The sequence below is a fragment of the Geotrypetes seraphini genome, chromosome 7 (assembly GCF_902459505.1).
Source record: "Geotrypetes seraphini chromosome 7, aGeoSer1.1, whole genome shotgun sequence".
Classification (NCBI taxonomy): domain Eukaryota; kingdom Metazoa; phylum Chordata; class Amphibia; order Gymnophiona; family Dermophiidae; genus Geotrypetes; species Geotrypetes seraphini.
In genome coordinates this window covers 58,342,238-58,361,116 of record NC_047090.1, presented here as the reverse complement: position 1 = coordinate 58,361,116, position 18,879 = coordinate 58,342,238, and the positions used below count along the sequence as shown (strand labels likewise).

The 18,879-nt window shown below is 40.6% G+C and overlaps 1 protein-coding gene across 4 annotated transcripts in view; it reads left to right on the top strand.

Moving 5' to 3' along the window:
- UPK3A (uroplakin 3A) overlaps positions 1-18,879 on the top strand; it is a 78,605-nt gene that overhangs the window by 22,906 nt on the left and 36,820 nt on the right. The window contains exons 1-3 of one of the 4 annotated variants that reach the window (XM_033951710.1): positions 10,342-10,589; positions 11,749-11,892; positions 15,652-15,925. In XM_033951710.1, coding sequence (XP_033807601.1) covers positions 10,535-10,589; positions 11,749-11,892; positions 15,652-15,925 — 473 coding nt within the window. In that variant the 5' untranslated portion in view covers positions 10,342-10,534. Of the gene's footprint in view, positions 1-10,341; positions 10,590-11,748; positions 11,893-15,651; positions 15,926-18,879 lie in introns of those variants that run through there. The other 3 variants (XM_033951709.1, XM_033951711.1, XM_033951712.1) reach the window with 3 other exon arrangements.

The following is an 18,879-nucleotide window of genomic DNA, read 5'->3' as shown; positions in this document are numbered from 1 at the left end:
TTTTCTGTCTTGTGGTTTGCCTTGCTTAAGGATTTAGTGTGTTACACAGAAAGTTTAGAGGTTACTTAAGATAGAATTATATCAGTTACAACCATCATATCTTTCTAACTTGCCCCCTCTTCTATAAAACTGCGCTAGCAGTTTTTAGCGTAGAGAGCCACACTAAATGATCCACGCTGCTTCTGACGCTCATAGGAACTCATTCAGTGTGGCTCTTCACGCTAGAAATTGCTAGCCCAGTTTTATAGAAGAGGGGATTGGTGTTATTTTATGCACCGAAGCATTTATTAAGATCTTTGAATGATAATAGGTAGCTGTTCCCTCATAGCTCAAAGGCCCATCTTGCCTCAGGCTAGAGATTGTGCATTTTTTAAATTTAGTTCCATGGCTATGAAACAATTTGCCTATAAAATTGAGAAAAGAAAAATCGTATATAAATTTTAAAAGACATCTAAAAGCACATTTTTTTCAATTGGGGTTTTTTTTTTAATTGGAGAAACGAGTTTGGGACTGCAATCTGTATTTATGCAGCTATTTATTTAATAAAATTTTCAATTTGTATTAATTAGTTAATTTTTGTTATTGATAATTTGAATGTTATATAGAATTTTTATGTATTAAAAAAAATCACCTTCTCTTCTTTCTTTCCTTTTCTATTTTTGAATGGAGTTCTTTTCAAAATTGTTTTGAATTGTAAACCAGGGGTGTCCAACCTGCGGCCCAGTGAAGTATTTTGTGCGGCCCTGGTCGAGGGCGATGCAGAATTTTACTCTGCTGCCCCTAGGTGTTTACCGTCTTGCCGGCTCCCTCCTCTGTCTTGCTGCAGCATTTGCGTGTTTGTGCAGCCCCAGAAACATTTTTTTCGGCCAGTGCAGCTCAGGAAAGCCAAAAGGTTGGACACCCCTGTTGTAAACTGCTTGGCTCTTTTTTGACTATTACGCAGTATATAACGTTTTTAATATACATAAACACTCTTCATGTTTCAACTGCACACTGTGGGGCCTTTACTAAAGTACAGCACAAGATTTCCTAATACACACATGAAAGAAAACAAAATTGCTTCCTGATGCAAGTAAATAAATAAAATATAAAAGAGCTGTGTGCAAAAGACGTGCTAATGTGGGAAAGCACACCAGATATAGGGTTGCCATATGCATCCAAAAAAAGGAGGACAGATTGAGACATCCAGGTTTTACTTCCATGGAAGTATGGAGGACAGATTGAGACGCTTGAGTTTTTCTTCCATTGAAAGTAATGGAAGTAAAACCCAGATGTCTCAATCCGTCCTCCTTTTTCTGGAGTCATATGGTAACACTACATTTGTACAAGGTCCATGCTAGCAGCAGTTATATTTTGATGTTTAAGAAAATTGTATCAGTTACAGAACATAATATCCATGCATGTGCTGGAATATTGTTGTGTGCATACAGTTTTCCAGTGCTATTTTGTGCATAAAAACACAGTATTCTGGCAACACACTGTGGCGGGACGAGGGGTCACTCGAAACCAAGCCCTGCCCTCATCATAGCCCAGCCAAGCGGTTACTGGAGGTGACCATAAATGAGATTGCTTCCCAAGAAAGTAGTCCAAACATTTTTGTGTCCAAAAATAAAGTTTTTATTAATCCCACTCAGGGATGTGGCATCAAAATAAAAGCTCAACAAAGTGCTTTGTCCTGCACTGCTTTGCACCAAAACATCACTTTTCCATAAAAGAAAAACATATGAAGGGGCATAATCAAAAATGTGCCTAAGTCTGAGGTTTTTTTGGTTTTTTTTGTAAGTCTGAGGTTCAACATTTTGTGCAAAGCATCCACAAACCCAGCAGGAAAAATGTCCATTTTCAAAGCTGCCAAAGTCTATCTTTTATTTTTGAAAATGAGCAACGTATAAGTTTTGGTCCTTAGGACGTCTACCTTTTTTGGCCATTTTCAAAAATAAAAATGTCCACACAAAAAAACGTACATAAGCAAATTTTGTAGAAGTACCCACCAGCTACCTCGTCTGATCACGGCAAAAAGAATCCCCATCAGCTGAGCCAATTTCAGGGGATTTCTGGCAGCTCAGCTGATGGGGATTCTTCCTGCCAGAATCAGCTGAGCCACGGAGCCCTACACCCCTCCCTTTGACATCCCCGACATACCCCTGATATCCCGTACCTCCCCCTCACATCCCAACATCCACCCTTACATCCTCCTATCTCGTTTCTCCACCATCTCCGCCCACCCTTCACATCCCCCAACATTCCTGGGCCCCCTCCCACATCCCCGGAACCCCCCATACCTTTGGAAGAGCAAACAGCAGGAGGGAAGCTCACTCCCTCCTGCCTACAGGGCTGTGTGCTGCAATGACGGGGCTTCCTGAAGGCCCTGAATGGCTCAAAATGGTGATTTTTACCCAGTCAGGGCCTTTGGCCCCTCCCAATGCATGTTTGGATGGGTAGCCTATGGAGTTTGGGGTTTTTTTGCTCTGTAGGTGGTGGGAGTGTGTGGCACAGTGGTTAAAGTTACAGCCTCAGCACCCTGAGGTTGTGGGTTCAAACCCATGCTGCTCCTTGTGACCCTGGGCAAGTCACTTAATCTTCCCATTGCCCCAGGTACATTAGATAGATTGTGACACCCCCGGGACGGATAGGGAAAAATGCTTGAGTACCTGACTAAATTCATGTATACCATTCTGAGCTCCCCTGGGACAACGATATAGAAAATTGAATAAATAAATGACCACTAGGGGAGTAAGGGGGGAGTCATGCCTTAAATCCTCCAGTGGTCTTCTTGTCAGTTTGGAACCTTTGTGGAACTTAGACGCAACTCAAACAGCTCTAACTGCCAGTGTCTAAGTTCCCTCTAGGAAAGTTTTGATGATGGCTGGGGTACGAAGACTGCCTGATTCCCGCCCATAACACACCTCCCAACATGACCCTTTAATCTCTGGATGCACAGCAGCTTAGAAGCAGAAAGGACAAATGCCAAGGATGATATAGGGCCATTTCATAGGGCCGTTTCATAATCAAAGCAGGTATAAGTCTCTTGTCCCATAATCCAGTCCCCGAGATACCTTCTGAAAGTCTGGAACTCCCATCCTACCCTAAGACCAGGACCCATCTTTGGCTTCCTACCACCCCAGAAGAATTTGAATAACAACTTATATATCTTTCACAGGTCCCTCTGTAAGAGCCGTATTGGCAGCAGCTGCATAATGTAAAGCCATCTCGTGAAAACTACCATGTTAAAGAGCTGAATTTTACCATGTAAGGAAAGGGGGAAAAATTTCCAATCATCCAATTGTTGACGAATATAATCAAGCAACAACCTCAAGTTGCAATCCTTAATGGAGGCTGTGGAAGCAGTAAGTTGTATTTCCAGATAATGAAAAGAAGAATCAGCCCATTTCAAAGGGAACCTCCCCTCCCAACACTCCTGTACCGCTCAAGAGGTAGCCAGAGCTAAAGATTTATCCCCATATTCCGCCATCAACATTAATAAAGCTTGCAGAGAAATTTCCAGGTTAGTGAGATGCACCCAAAGGTCTTCAGCGAAAGCTGAAATCTTAAATTCATTGCCACCAATGCAAACGCCAATGATCGCCAGAGTTTGGATAAATAAAAGGGATGATAAGGGGCAGCCCTTCCAAGTAACCTTCCTGATCTCAAAGGGCTCAGAGAATACTCTATTAACCCAAATGAAAGCCAGAGGAGAGGCATCTAAATAAAACCCCCCAAAGCCATAATGCTGTAGTACGGCAAAGAGAAATTGCCAAGAAACCCTATCAAATGCTTTTTCAGCGTCAAAACTAACAAACAATGATGGGAGACAACGGTGGGTAACATATTCCATAGAGGTCAGAATATGCAGAAGGTTACGGGCCACCTTCCTATCTTTAACAAAACCCACCATCTGATTTGCCAGTATTTTTTGCAAATAATTTCACCTCAGAGCGAGATGGGATGGTATGAACCTGGCAAGACCGGGTCCAGACCAAGTTTCAAAAGTACCACTATAAGAGCATTCCTCATTGATGGCAGTAAACCCCCTGTAGAACATATGCATTAAAGGTAGAAACCAGAACCGGTGCTATTTTCCACTGTAAGTAATTTATAGAACTCAGTATACTCGGTATACCCCAAGGTTCAATTCTCTCACCGTTACTATTTAACATTTTTATGTTGCCTCTTCTTACCCTTAGTCAATCAATCGGATTTTCTTCATACACCTACGCCGATGATATTCAACTTTTGTACCCATTGAATACGGAAGACCCCAATGACATAAATAATATAAACACCAAGTTGAAGCAAATCAGTCAATGATTTAAAGACAATATGCTAGCATTAAACATATCAAAATCCTCAGCAATATTTTTTCCTTGGAAAGATAATTTAACATTTTCAGCTGAAATACTTTTAGTTAATCTCCACTACAAAAATACTGGGAGTAATATTAGATTAGAGACTTTCAGTGGTAAGGAACTGCTTGTATAAGTTACGATTAATCAGATCCTTAGTGAAAGTGTTAAACCCAGAATTCCTTAACATCTTAATTCACTCTTTAATTATCTCTAGGCTAGACTACTGTAACACATTGTATCAGGGCATAACACAAAAAGAATTGAGAAGATTACAAATTATACAAAATACAGCAATAAAAATTATCACCAATTCAAAAAAAAATATGATCATGTGACACCACTTCTGAAACAAGCACATTGGCTGCCAATCTCTTATAGAATCACTTACAAAATTGCATTATTAACCTTAAAAATCCAACTATCAAATGCACCATTATTTCTTGACCAGCTCCTTATACCATATACTCCAGTTAGGACACTCGGATCAACAGATCAGCATCTCTTGAGTATCCCTTCCTTAAAAGTCATAGGCACTAGGAGATCTACTATTTTTTCAGTCATAGCTCCTCAGGTTTGGAATAACTTACCAAATGATCTATGTGGAGAAACCTCATTGGGAAAATTCAAAGGCTTTATAAGGATTTGAGGCATAGACAAGACAACCAGTCTATGTTTAAAACTTATATCTTATATCTCAAACATCTAATTTTAATTAGTCCTTACTTATAGGACCTAATTTTCCTTTTATTCTTCTTTTCTTTCCTTTTTTTCTGTTTTTCCTTTCTTCATTTTTGCTTATCTTTCACTCTATGCCCCCTCCCCGATGTGTTACCCATAAATGTTCTCTTTCTACTTTAACGATTGTAACTCACCCCCCCTTCCTTTTGTATCTGTACTGAATTTTGTATATGCATTATTTTGTAATATATTGTTGTAAAGTCTTTCCCTATTTTAATTTGTAATACGCTTTGACATTGCGTGCACATCAAATTTTAATAAAACTTGAAACTTGAAATCCGTCTGGGGCTTTCCATAATTTACTAGAGTTAATGACCATTGAAACCTCATCAGATGATATGGGAGAGCTCAACATCTGTTGTTGAGAGTCCGAGACCCGAGGGACTGAAATATTGTCTAAATAAGTTTCACCAGGCATCTCAGGTAAGCCTGAAGATTGTATAGTTTTGATAATACCTCTAAAATACCTCCGTAATCTGTTTACCTCTATGTACCAAAGTAGCATCACTCTGGTAGGACCCTCTAAGCTACGCACCAAATTACCGTAGCTAAAAGCCACCCTCTCTTGTTACCATACAAGTAAAATTTATGCTTAAAATATTGAAGGGATCACGCAGTATGAGCATGAATTAACTCATTTAAAGATGCATGTTGGGGGGGGGGAGGGAGATAAGACCTGGATGTTAGCTGTGATGTTCAAGCTGTATTTTCTGTTTTTTTCTTAAAATTGAATAAAAACATTTAAACATAAAAGATGCACAGGAAGCCAGGTGAGCAGCTTTCCGCTGAGAAGTGGAGTAGCAAGCATACCAAATTCTATCTGTCCTCACCTGCTTCTCTAATCAAAAAATTTCATGATCTCAGTTTTTTTTCTGAAAACTAGTGTAGGTGATGATTTCCCCTCTCAACACAGCCTTCCCGGCCTCCCAATATAGAACAGGATCCTCCAAATGGGAAGCATTATGAAACTGAAAGTCACACCATTTTTGCAGCAAATGATCTAAAAAGTGCCAGGGGGAATTTCCACCGTCAAGTCCCATCTCCCACCACCCCCACCTCCAGTGTACACCAAATAAGAGCAAGGTCCAAAACACAGTAAGGGACGATCCCTGCCAAATGCATATTGTAAAACAAACTCTTAGAAAGCAACAAATAGTCAATTCCAGATTGTAATTCATGAGCTCTAGAAAGGTGGGTGAAGTCTCTCTCCCCAGGATATAGAGTGCTCCACACATCGAGAAGGTAAAGAGAAGAGCAAAGATAGGGAATGCCTTTAGAAGTATCAAGACACTCCTGTGGTCAGGGATTTGACTTATCCATACTAGGGTCATGTACCAGATTGAAGTCGCCGCCCATTACAATAATTCCAGAAAAATGGTTCAAAGTTCAAAACAAATTAGTTTAGAAAGACTTCTCATATGTATTTGGGGCATAAACATTACAAAGTAACAAAGATTGTCTATTCAAAACCACATGTGCAATTACAAAGTGACCCGAAGGGTCTGCCCAGACATCTTTTACCATTACATCTAAGGTCTTCCTAATGCCTTCTGATGCACTGCTGCAGCTCCAATCACTCCAATCACTCTGCCCACCCACCACCGCTTAAACTCTCTTCCTGTTCTGTGTGCGAGATTGCGCCAGCATCAGCTGACTTGCAACTTCCTGCTGCTGTCATGTATGCCGGGACTCCTGCCTTCGCGTGTCTAGCAGATATGTAAAGGCAGGAGTCCCAGCATACACGATGGCAGCAGGAAGTTGCAAGTCAGTTGACACCGGAGCCTCTCTTCGTGCTCAGAGTGCGAGATTGCATAGACTGCTTGCCACAAAATAGTACCTGGAGGGCCACATGCGGCCCATGGGCTGTGAGTTTGAGACCACTGATTTAAGCCTACTCTCTGTTTTTCAACCAGTTCTTTAATCCATAATAGGACATTACCTCCTATCCCATGACTCTCTAATTTCCTCAGAAATCTTTCATGAGGTACTTTTTCAAATACCTTTTGAAAATCCAAATGCACAATATCAACCAATTCACCTTTATTCACATATTCGTTCACCCCTTCAAAGAAATGCAATAGATTGGTGAGGCAAGATTTCCCTTGACTAAATCTATGTTGGCTTTTTCTCATTAATCCATGCTTATTTATATGTTCTGTGATTTTATTCTTATAGTCTTTTCCATTTTGCCTGACATCGATGTCAGACTCATGGGTCTATAATTTCCCAGATTACCTCTGGAACCCTTTTTAAAAATTGGCATCATGTTGATCACCCTACAATCTTCCGGTACTATGCTGGATTTTAGAGAAAAATTACTAAGATTAGCTCTTTCAATTCTAACAGCACTCTGGGATGTATACCATCTGGTCCAGGCGATTTGCTACTGTTCAATTTGTTAAATTGACCCATTACATCTTCCAGTGTTACAGAGATTTGTTTGAGTTTTTCTGATTCATCAGAATTGAATACCATTTCTAGCACAGGTAATTCTCCCACATCTTCCCTTGGTGAAGACCAAAACTAAAAATTCATTTAATATCTCCACTATGGTCTTGTTTTCTCTGAGAGTCCCTTTAATCCCTTGCTCATGTAGCGGTCCAACTGGTTCTCTTCCTGGCTTCTTGCTTTTAATATACCTAAAAAAAAGTTTTTATTGTGTGTTTTTGCTTCCAATGCAATCTTTTTAAGGTCTCTCTTTGCCTTCCTTTTTAGTGCCTTGTATTTTCAGTCAGATCCTTCTTCTACTTTCTAAAAAAATGTTTTGTTTTGGTTCTAATAGCTTCCTTGACCTTCATCTCACTCGTTAACTATGCTGGTTGCCATTTGGTCTTTATTCCTCCTTTTTTAATACATGGAATATATCTAGTCTGGGATTCCAGGATTCGTTTCTGTGCTGTCTTCTGAACATTTGGAGTGAGTACATAATCACCTGATTAGAATCCATTTCAATGCAATTAAATACAATTTGTGTTTATCTTCAGAACATAGATTAGTACATGTATTGGAGAGTTTTGTGCATGATGTGCACATTAACATGTGCATACTGTAGTTTTAACCCTAATTGCTCCTAGTTCCAGTATCTGGGCCTAGGTTCTAATAGTAATGAGGCACATTATATTGACTTGTTGAAGGGTCTCCTAAAGAAGTGTTAAGAGTATTTATTCGCATTAGAAACAGATGATCAGTCTGTCAAATCTAGAATATAGCCTTAGGATAACATTCAAGAAAATAAATTTCTCTAGTAACATTTCAGATCCTCTAAGTGAGATAGAAGCAGTCAGCATTTAGATTACAATAAAGGGAAACATCACCTTTCACAGTCCTTCTACCCTCCTCCCCCACTAGCTAATTCCTTTTCTTTGCCTTAGCCCTTCCAATAATGTCTCTCTCCTACAATGAGACTGATGCAGCATAGTGCACAGGACTAGTAAAGAATGAGTGCAATTTTGTGGGTACACAGATACAAAAAAGGATTTTACACAGAAGCTAACCTTGCTTTTAGACAACAGTACACTGCAAACCACATTGATTATCTGTAGCAATAGACAGCATGGATATATAGTTTATAAAAAGGAAAGGTAACAATAAATGTTTAAAACATCTATTAATTTAATGTTTTCCAATTAGAGAGTTCAAAGCATGATCATTGAACAGAGCTGCTAAGTTACCCAGTTCCAGGAGGAAGAATTTTGGCCAGTCCTGGTTTTAAATCTCCTTACTGGAACTGGGTAACATGGAAGCTCTCTAAATGATGGCACGATATGTAGGCAGAATCAATGATGTAGGGTGTGTGTGTTCGGACCATCCCGTCTTAATGGGGGTGCTGCCACCTTCCCTCTCTACCCACCCATTTCTTCAAAACTTTGCCAGCATGAGCAGCCTCTCCTACCTGCTTCTTGCGCATCTGGCATCACTTCCTGGTTGCTATGCCACTAGACAGAGTTGCAAAGTTACTCCAGGAGGGAGTCTTTTTGGCTAGCCCTGGATTTCTGCCAATCTGATACTGGTGCGGTATGGAGCTTGCAACAGATAGAAAGAATCATGGACTACAAATACTTGTACACTGCTTTGAGATGTAAGTTTAAAATCAGGACAGAACAAAAAGTCTCCCTCCTGGAATAGGCAACTTGACAACTTTATGTAGGTGCGCATATATCATATCTCCAGCCCATCAAATTTTCCCTTTTTTTACTGTAATTTTTCCAGAAATGATTTAAATCATGAGATAACTTGTAAAATGTATTCTTTCCCAACTGTGAGGATTTATTCTTGTTGTCTTCATCCTCCTAAAATTGGTTCACAGAATTCATTTACCTGTACATTTATTAATGAGAAAGGATACTAGTTATGATGGGTAATGGTCTGGAGGGATGATATGGAGGTGACCAGTTAGGATTTATGGGTTGGGTAATATGTTTGTTAGTTCATTGCATTTGACTAGAAAAATGATGAATCAGTATTCAGTGGTTCCCAAACCTGTCCTGGGGGACCCCCAGCCAGTCAGGTTTTCAAGATATCCCTAATGAATATGCATGAGAGAGATTTGCATACCTGTCACTTCCATTATATGCATATTCATTAGGGATATCTTGACAACCTGACTGGCTGGGGGTCCCCCAGGACAGGTTTGGGAACCATTGGAAGTGGTGGTTTGGAGATTTTAATATTTTGTGCTATTGATTCTTGTTATCTTTGTGATAATTCCAGATATGTGATTTATTGCCTGTAATATCTGGTGATCCACTTTGATTAGCTTGGTGTAATAAAAGCAGAACACAAACCTGAAATTATATTAATTTTGAACAATCAACTTGTAAGTTTCAATACATTTTTTTTTAGAAGACGTTACCAAGCCTCTTTATCTTGATTCTTTCCCCTTTTAATAATATTTCCATTATCCCGCTTTCCTTAATGAACTTTAATAATATTTTTCAGTGGCATCTCGTTACATTGGACCCAAACAGCCCCTGCGGACAACTTGTAGCAGCTCCCAGACCTTCCCGTGAGCCCTTTCTCAAACCGTCATTTGGGAACTCCCTAATTTGAAATTGCACTAGTTTCGTCCGTTTACATTCCTATTGTATAGGACCCCTCCCCCCCTTTTTTAATTGGCCTGTTTTCCCCCTCATATTTCCCTACACGCATATATTTTAACGATTCATTTTTTTGCGGCGTTATATATTTTTATCCTTCAAGCAGATCTAGCTGAATCTAGGGTACAAAAATGATCACTTGGGGGGGAGGGGACTGCATTTTAGTTGGAGAAGCTACGCGCTTGGTCCTGTTGAAAGGTGACGAGTTTGATTGGCTGCCGTAGCAAGGTATTGGGCGTGGTATGTGCAGGTGAAGTGGAGAGCAGACGAAGCCCGCTGAGTAGGGCGTCGTTTTGCATGTGAGAAGCAGCGCCTTCATTTAGGTGTACTCCGTGTTTTATTTGTCAAGTAAAAATGACTTTGCTGTTGAGCTTATTATTTTTTGGATTAGTGGATCGGTTGTATACAGGTAAGTAAAGCTTTTAAAATCCAGTGTTGTGCGATATTCTGTCTTGTATGAAAAGGAATATAGACTGAAAACAAAAGAGAACTTTTCCCCCCTTTTCTAAGTTAAAGCTGCCCTGGGTTGGTGTGTTTGGGTTGTTTTGTGTGTTGTTGTTTTTTTTTTTTTTGGGGGGGGGGGGGTGGTTTTTGAATGCGATCTTTGTAGGCCGTGAATCTGATGTTTAGGGTTTGCATTTGACTTGCTTTAATTTAATTTATGTGCTTGTTTTCTATTTTGGTAGGTCTAAGGTCTTTGGAGGAACTGTTTTTAGCTACTTTATGACTAGTCAACCCCTGAACACTAGCTATAGTTGTTAGTTGAGGTTATAGGGAAGTAGGGAGCTACGGTAAAAACCTAAAACGTGCAGGATTGCCCTACAGACTGTTCATGTTATTCCAAGAACTTTGATTAACACTACAGTATTTGGATGCAGTGTTGTTCTCTTCTATATTCTGCATGTTTAATTGAACCTGAATTTTATACATTTTATGGTGATTTCTAATACTGGAATTTGTATGGAAACAACTATCTTTAAATTTAGGAGTTCTGAGTTTAATAGATTTCTGCATTTGGTGAATGAATTGAAGGAGGGTGAATACTTGGTAATATCAACTAACTGGAAAACCTAAAATCTAGTTCTGATGTACACAGCATTATGAATTTTAATAGATTAATGACTAGCTCAACTCTCACTTATAGACTATCTGTTATCGTCTGCTAGCAGTATGTTGTCTGAAAAACGCTGGTGCCCCTTTCATTAAAATGAAAGTAATGGCTCTTCTTAGCTTTAGCATATAATGCCTAGCTGCGCATATAGTATAGTTGAGTGGGGAGGTGGGAAGGAAGGGAAATATTTTCAAGCATCAGATAGATCTAGATAAAGGAAAAGTCAAAAGCCTTTTTAAGGGGGAAGGAAAAGCTAGCATGGGGTGACTAGGGGAAGATAGTGAACATACCTGGTTCTGGTTTCTGCTTAAAAAGGCTTTGTAGTTTTTGTTTCTTAACAAATTGTGTAGATGATATAAGTATGAGGGGCTTTACCAACGATGAATATTGTATGGTAACTCTGCTTGAGGTTTCTTAAGATGGGCAGTAATCAGACTAATGTCCTTTCTTCTTTTAGCTCAAGTAAAGCCACAGATTGCAAACAGATTGCTCATCACCAATAACCCCACTCTTACTACCATCGCCTTGGAAAAGCCTTTCTGTGTGTTTGGCTCTGATTCATGTAGCAGCTGTGATGTTTATCTGTATGGTGTTGATGTTGGTAAGTACCTTCTGTTTTTATCTTTACTTTCCTGGTCTCTCTCATTGCATCCTTCCTCAAAGATTGTGATGTGGGTTTTTGAAGACTTCCTGGAACTATAATACAATGAAACTTAATGAGTAAAGAGCCCCTTTTTACAAAGCTGCAGTAGTGATCTCCCCCCCCCCACCCCCCACCCCCACACACACACAATGCACTCAAGCCCATTTGTTTTGGAAGAATCGCAACCGCAGCTTTGTAAAAAGGGTCCAAAGTTTTACAATCCAAATGTCTGCTAAAAGGAAAAAAGTGCCTTCAATACTTCATTGTAGGTGATACCTCTCTTTAATAGTTATTTTAAATATAGCCAAACTTAACTTTTAATGTAATCCAGTAAAGCTTTTAGCTAATTGCATCCTTAATTACAGGAAAATTTTTAGCAATATTTTCACATGCAACTGTTTCCTCTTTTTATAGGTAAACTTAATACAAAATACTATTAGAAGCTTTTTTTGTGGGGAGATTAGTATTGTGAAGTAATACTTATTGCGCTTTATCTGCCAATAGGGCCCATAGCATGGGATTAACCATTAGGCTCTTACACTGACCCACCCTCCAAGGGGTAAATTCTATATATGGTACTGGGGGGGGGGGGTGGAAGCTTGGTGTTCTTTTGTAAATAGCACTTATGTCTAGGAGTCATGCCTAAAATTAGGTGTATTGGTCCTCATATTTCAACTGAGTGCAAGCACCCTTGTTCCAGAATTTACACCTTCCAATTTCTGCATCCTCTTTTGGACTTATGTGTATCTCTTAACTGAATGCCAGTTACCACTTGGATTTAATTAAGTTGCACGGACAAATTGGGTGTGTACCCAAAGTACCGTATATAGAATCTGGAGGCAAAATGTTCAGGTAAGCTCAAAAGGTTATGGTGCCCCAGACACATTCATCTTTTCTTTTCTTTTTTTTTTTTTTTTTACTTTGCCTCCATATCCCACCCTACCCCTCAGGCCAGTTCCCTCCTCCCTCCTGTACTGCCTCTGGCCCTCCCCTTCGTGACAGTTGGCCTGTGAAGTCACATCCTGTTTGGACCAGGCAGGAGGAAGGAGTTGGAGCGTGTTCAAGCCATCTCATAACTTATAGGCCGGTGCCGACATGGCAGCAGGCATTTAGCACTCTTTAGCACCGGCACCCTGGGCCAGAGCTTCACTTGGTCCATATGTTGAGCTGGCCCTGCAAATGCTGAATAGCCCTAATTACTGATTTCACTTTATCCACTAATGGTTAATAGTTATACTTCTCCATGATTACTAGTTCACCTTATTTTTTCTTCCTAGTTTTAATGAAACTAAACAAGTCACTCATTTTAAGGATTCAGCATGAGGCACTTTTACCATATTTAACCTTTTAAACAGCTTAAGCTCTATTCTAGTAAATGGTGGCTTTGGTAAGGTGACCAAATGTCCAAGAAAACCCAGACAAGTCGTCTTTTTAGAGAACTGTCTGGGTACCCGGAGGGATTTCCAATAACTGGCAGTTTGTCCAGGTTTTGGAAAGTCCCAAGCTCTGGGTCATGTCTGGAGGGACTCTGCGCATGCATAGATGTTGGCATGAAGACAACATAACCAGGTTTGTGGCAGGGTGCGGCCAGGTGTCCTCCTTTTTAGAGAGGAAATGTGGTAAATCTCTGCAAACTTTTTAAAGTAGTTCTTACTGTAGAAAGAGTTGAACTCAAAATTTGCATTCAATAGAAGTTTAATGTATTCTAGTACTTTGCTGTAGGAAGCTGTGTACTAGTTTTCTCCTCTAAATTTTAATTGAAATTAAACTCTTCCTGAGGGCATAGGGTCACTTATTGAAGGGATTTTCTTTAGATCTTGCTTCCTGCTGATATGATCTTCATGTTTTTTTAAGTAGTTCTGCAGCTAAATAAGTGACTTTACACCACCTTGGATTCATTTTCTGAATAAAAACATTAAGTACTGCTTGAATTGTTTTGCAGGACTTTAGAGATTAATTCTGGTGCTTGTAATAAAGTGGTTTAATTCAGGGCCCATTCCTCAGGACATAGCTAGTCAGGTTTTCAGGATATCCATTGTATGTATATTTTTCATAGAAGTAGTGCATACACACTTTTTGTTTTGTGCATCATCCATTGTCAACTTTTTTGATCTGACAATTTAGTCATCTTTCACAGAGATTCTTGCATGTATTGTGGATATTCTGAAAACCTGGTTAGGTGTTGAAATGGTTAATGGCCTCTGCTGGGCTTTGAAGTACTTGTATAAATTATAGCAATTCTTCTTGATCCAGTTGCCAGGGAATATCAGCCAGTGAGGTTTTAAGGACATTTTGCACTGAATATGCATACTGAGGAGGCAGTGCCCTGCAGATGTCTCATATTTGTGGATGTCCTGCAAACCTGACTTAGGGCTAGATGCACAAAGCTATGATACCTTGGTAAAAAATATCATGGTAAGAGCGAATTATTTAAAAAAAAATTTTTTTTAGCATGCATATATAATTAGCATGCTATTTGTGCACAGTAGCATCAGTAAAAGGGAGAAGAACTGTGCCCAGCACTTGCTCAGAAGAGAAATCACTAGGCACAGTTCCTCCCCATCCCACCTTTCAAAATCTTCCCCACCCACTGCTTCCCTGCCAGCCAATCAGCTGAGCCAGCAGGGGATGCCCCAAAGCCAAGATGTACCGGGAAAGGGAAGGCCCACCATTTTGAAGAGGTGGGCCTGCTGACAGGAGGGGAGTGGGCATCCCTCCTGTCAATCTTTGTCAAAAAGAAGGGAGAGGGTCCTTGAGCTGAGGGGGGGTGTCTGTCCAAACCCACTCGGCCCATTGGACTACCAGGGCCTGGGGTAGAGGGCCCTTGGGGGGGAGGGGGTCTAACCTGACCCAGGCAGCCCACTAGACCACCAGGATTTTGTTTCAGGAGCTTGCAGGGGGACGGGGAGGTATGTTAATGTAACTTGTTGTTCCCCCTTGCCAGCTCAGTTGATTCACTGGCTGGTAGAGCAGCAAAAAATTTGACAGGAGGGCTGTGGGTGAATTTTTTGTTTTTGTTTTTTTTATAACGCTGTTATGCATGTCTGCTGCCGGAAAATAACAATTACAAAAGGGAAGGCATGTATCGCAAGGAGACCTCATTAGAATACTAATGAACTCCTTGCAGTGCATTTGCATAAGGTTCTCAGTGGCTGCTATGAGAATTAGTGGCAGCCACAGAGAACCTTTTTAAGGAGTCTTACTTGCATGGAAAACTTTTGTGCAACGGGATCTGCCCCAAGGATTGGATTGAGAACCAATGGCTTATAGTAAGAATATTTTCTTTAAAACACCTTTTAAGTTACCATTGGCCTAGCCTGAACTAGCAGTCAGAATATTGTCCTGACACCATACCCATACATAAAAGGGCTGAGGGAGTATAAGATGCATGTTGCATCTTATATCTAAAATCCTTTCTCATCTGAAAATGTGCAGGAAATAAACCTGACCAATGTGAAATGATGGTCCTGTCAATCTAGAAATTTGATCTGTCTTAAGAACAAATAATCAAGTCTGACTAAACTAGCTCAGAATTGATAGTACAATTATAAACTTTAAATAGTGGTAAAACCCCCTTTTTTGTTTTAATTGCTCAGTTTTGGCTATTTTGATACAAGTTAGTCCATAGAAGAATGTAAACCACTTAGGCTATAAGTGGTATATAAATGCTTAAATAAACTTGTTATGGTGTTTTGTTTTCTTTTTTCATTTTAACAGCAAGTTCAAATTTGGTAGTGGTTGATGACAACAGTGTACCTCTGAACTCGACTTTCCAAAAAACAAATGGAGGGAGGCTGGCACCTTACAAAGTTGCATCATTTGGGCTACCCAACTGTAAATCTCCTGCATTTGACAGTGCTCAGGATCTCGCTCAAATTGCAAATATTCTGGATAAGTACCTTGTACGAATTGGAGACAATGTAACTTGTTTAACTGATCCAAATTATCTAGGAATCTGCAATTCACCACTTTCTGAAGGAACTTCTTACAGGTATGTTATATTATACATGTGCAACTTGGTGTCTTAAAATCTGCTGCTCACATTACTTGTCCATGTTCACTGTATTGGAATGTTTTTGGTTATGGCTTGATCTAGGGAAAATATTAAGTTGTAAAAAATGGGACAATCCATTGTGAGCAGGGAATCCATGGCATTGAGACCTGCCTTAAACTTTTTCTGTGGCAGAATCGGTCTGGTAAATCTTGATATGGTCCTGATGGGTACTAGTAACCTCTTTATTTTATTTATAAATTTTAAAAACCCAAATCTGATGCTAAATAAGACAAATATTCAGGGATAACCCTACATTGACTGACTTTGCACATGGTTCAACACTTCAGCTCTCTGACCTATAGGGCCTCAATTGCCTTGGTTCACGTATTGCAAGGGCAACTCATAGCTAAGTAGTCAAATTTTTGTGCGGAGGGAGAGGGGGGGTTGATTTTTTTTTTTTTTTTTTTTTTTTAATGGATATGATGGGGGATGGGATTTAGGCAGATAGATTTACTATTCAAATTCAAAAACTTCTGCTCTGAACGCTGAACTAAAAGGCAAGGTTTTGGTATCTGTGAAACCTCAAGGTAACCACTTTTTTTTCTCTCTAGGTTGTAAAAAAAAAAAAAAAAAATCTTTAAGAAATAACATCAGGTTTCCTGGCAAAGGACCAGTAAATTCAGTGGTAGGAAGTAGTGCTGCCCGATTTTACCGATTCAAATCAATTCACCAAATTCACTGATGAATCGATTTGGTTCCTTAAATCAGACTCTAATTCAGTGAACCCTCCGAGTCTCCTAAAGTGGCAGCAGTGGTGAACAGTCTGCTCCTGGTTTGTCCGCCAGGTGTCACTCGCAGCAGAGGGAAGTCCTGGTGGGCAGGCCGCAAGCAGCTGCTGCTTTGAGGCCCAAAAGTTGTGCTCTCATGGGGGGAGGTATCGATCAGGAAGTAATGCACAGGAGGGAGGAAGGAATGGAATTCCCTTTTCACCCGCCGAATCTTGCCATGCTGGCCATGTCGGCATCAAATCTTGTCACAGTATCGGCAGCAATTCTTGCACGCTGCCTACGGCAGAGGGGAGACTTCTGGGTTAGCAGAAGGCAGCATGTGAAAGTTGCTGCTAAACCATGACTTGAAGAAGCAAACCTTGGAGTACAGGAGATGAAGAAAAGTTGGTGGCACAGAGGAAGGGAAGAGGTGACAGAAACTACAGGAAGGAAAGTTGGTGGCACAGGGAGGGGAGGGTGAGAGGAAGGCAAGTTGGTGCCGAAGAGGGAAGAAAGATAGGGAGAGGAGAGGGAGATATGCATGATGAGGGAAGAGGATGAAATTGCAAATAAAAGAGGGGAGGAAAGGAGAGAGGGGGATAGAGAGATTTGACACAGGGCACAAGGGAGAGAGACACAGGAGGTGGAAGGGGAGAAGGAGGGAGATGTTGGATCCAGAAATAGAATGAAGTGATGGAGAGATGCCTGGGAAGAGAGTGGGAGAAATGCTGGAACATGAAGCGCAGTAGGGAAGAAATAGGGAGCTGTTAGGCTACAATGGTGGGAGGGGAGATGCTGGGCTAAAAGGGTGGAGGATGGAAGATGCTGAGAATAGTAGAACCCTGAGGAGAAGAAGAGGGTGGCAAGAAAACAGATAAGAGGATAATATTGTTTAAATTTTGACAAACTTGCTTTTTTTTTTTTTTTTGAATTTTGTGCACAGAATTCTGCCAGGAGTAAACAAGAGGTAGAAAGGGGCGAGAGGGAGAAATCTTGCATATGGTGGAGGGGAGGGAGACATGCATAGATAAGAGAGAGAGAAAAGGTAGAGGGCAGGGAGAGATGGTGCATGGGGAGAGAGAAAAATGTTGCACATGATAATGGAAGGGAGATATGCTGTGTGAAGGAAACAGAGAGGTTTGACCCAGGGCACAAGGCAGGGATAGAGATAGATATGATAGACACTGGGAAAGACAAATAAATATTGGATAGGGCAGTGGAAGGGAAGGTACAGAGACGAAAGAAGAAAATGTCAAATGGGCAGGAGACCCTGCTGAGCAAGTTAACAGAAGACGGACAAAGCAGAGCCTGGGACCAACATGATTTGAATAATATGACCAGACAACAAAAGGTAGAAAAAAACAATATTATCTTCTATTTTGTGATTACAATGTCAGATTTGAAATATGTATCCTTCCAGAGCTGGTGTTAGTAAATATGAGAGAGGATGTAACATAAGAACATAAGAAATGCCTCCACTGGGTCAGACTTGAGGTCCATCACACCCAGCAGTCCGCTCACGCGGCGGCCCAACAGGTCCAGGACCTGTGCAGTAAATTTCTATTTATACCCCTCTATCCCCTTTTCCAGCAGGAATTTGTCCAATCCTTTCTTAAACCCCAGTACCGTACTCTGCCCTATAACGTCCTCTGGAATTGCATTCCAGGTGTCCACCACACTTTGTGTAAAGAAGAACTTCCTAGCATTTGTTTTGAATTTGTCCCCTTTCAACTTTTCCGAACGCTCTCTTGTTTTTTTATTTTCTGAGTTTGAAGAATCTGTCCCTCTCTACTCTCTCTCTGCCCTTCATGATCTTGTAAGTCTCTATCGTATCCCCTCTTAATCTTCTCTTTTCCAATCTCTCAGCGTATGAAAGGCTTTCCATCCCCTTAATCAGTCGTGTCGCTCTCCTCTGAACTCTCTCGAGTAACGCCATATCCTTCTTAAGGTACAGTGACCAATACTGGACGCAGTACTCAAGATGTGGATGCACCATTGCCCGATACAGCGGCAGGATAACTTCTTTCGTTCTGGTTGTAATACCCTTCTTGATTATACCTAGCATTCTATTCGCTCTCTTAGCGGCAGTTGCGCACTGTGCTGTCGGCTTCATTGTCATGTCCACCATTACCCCCAAGTCCCTTTCTTGGGTATTCTCAGTCAATAACATCCCTCCCATCGTAT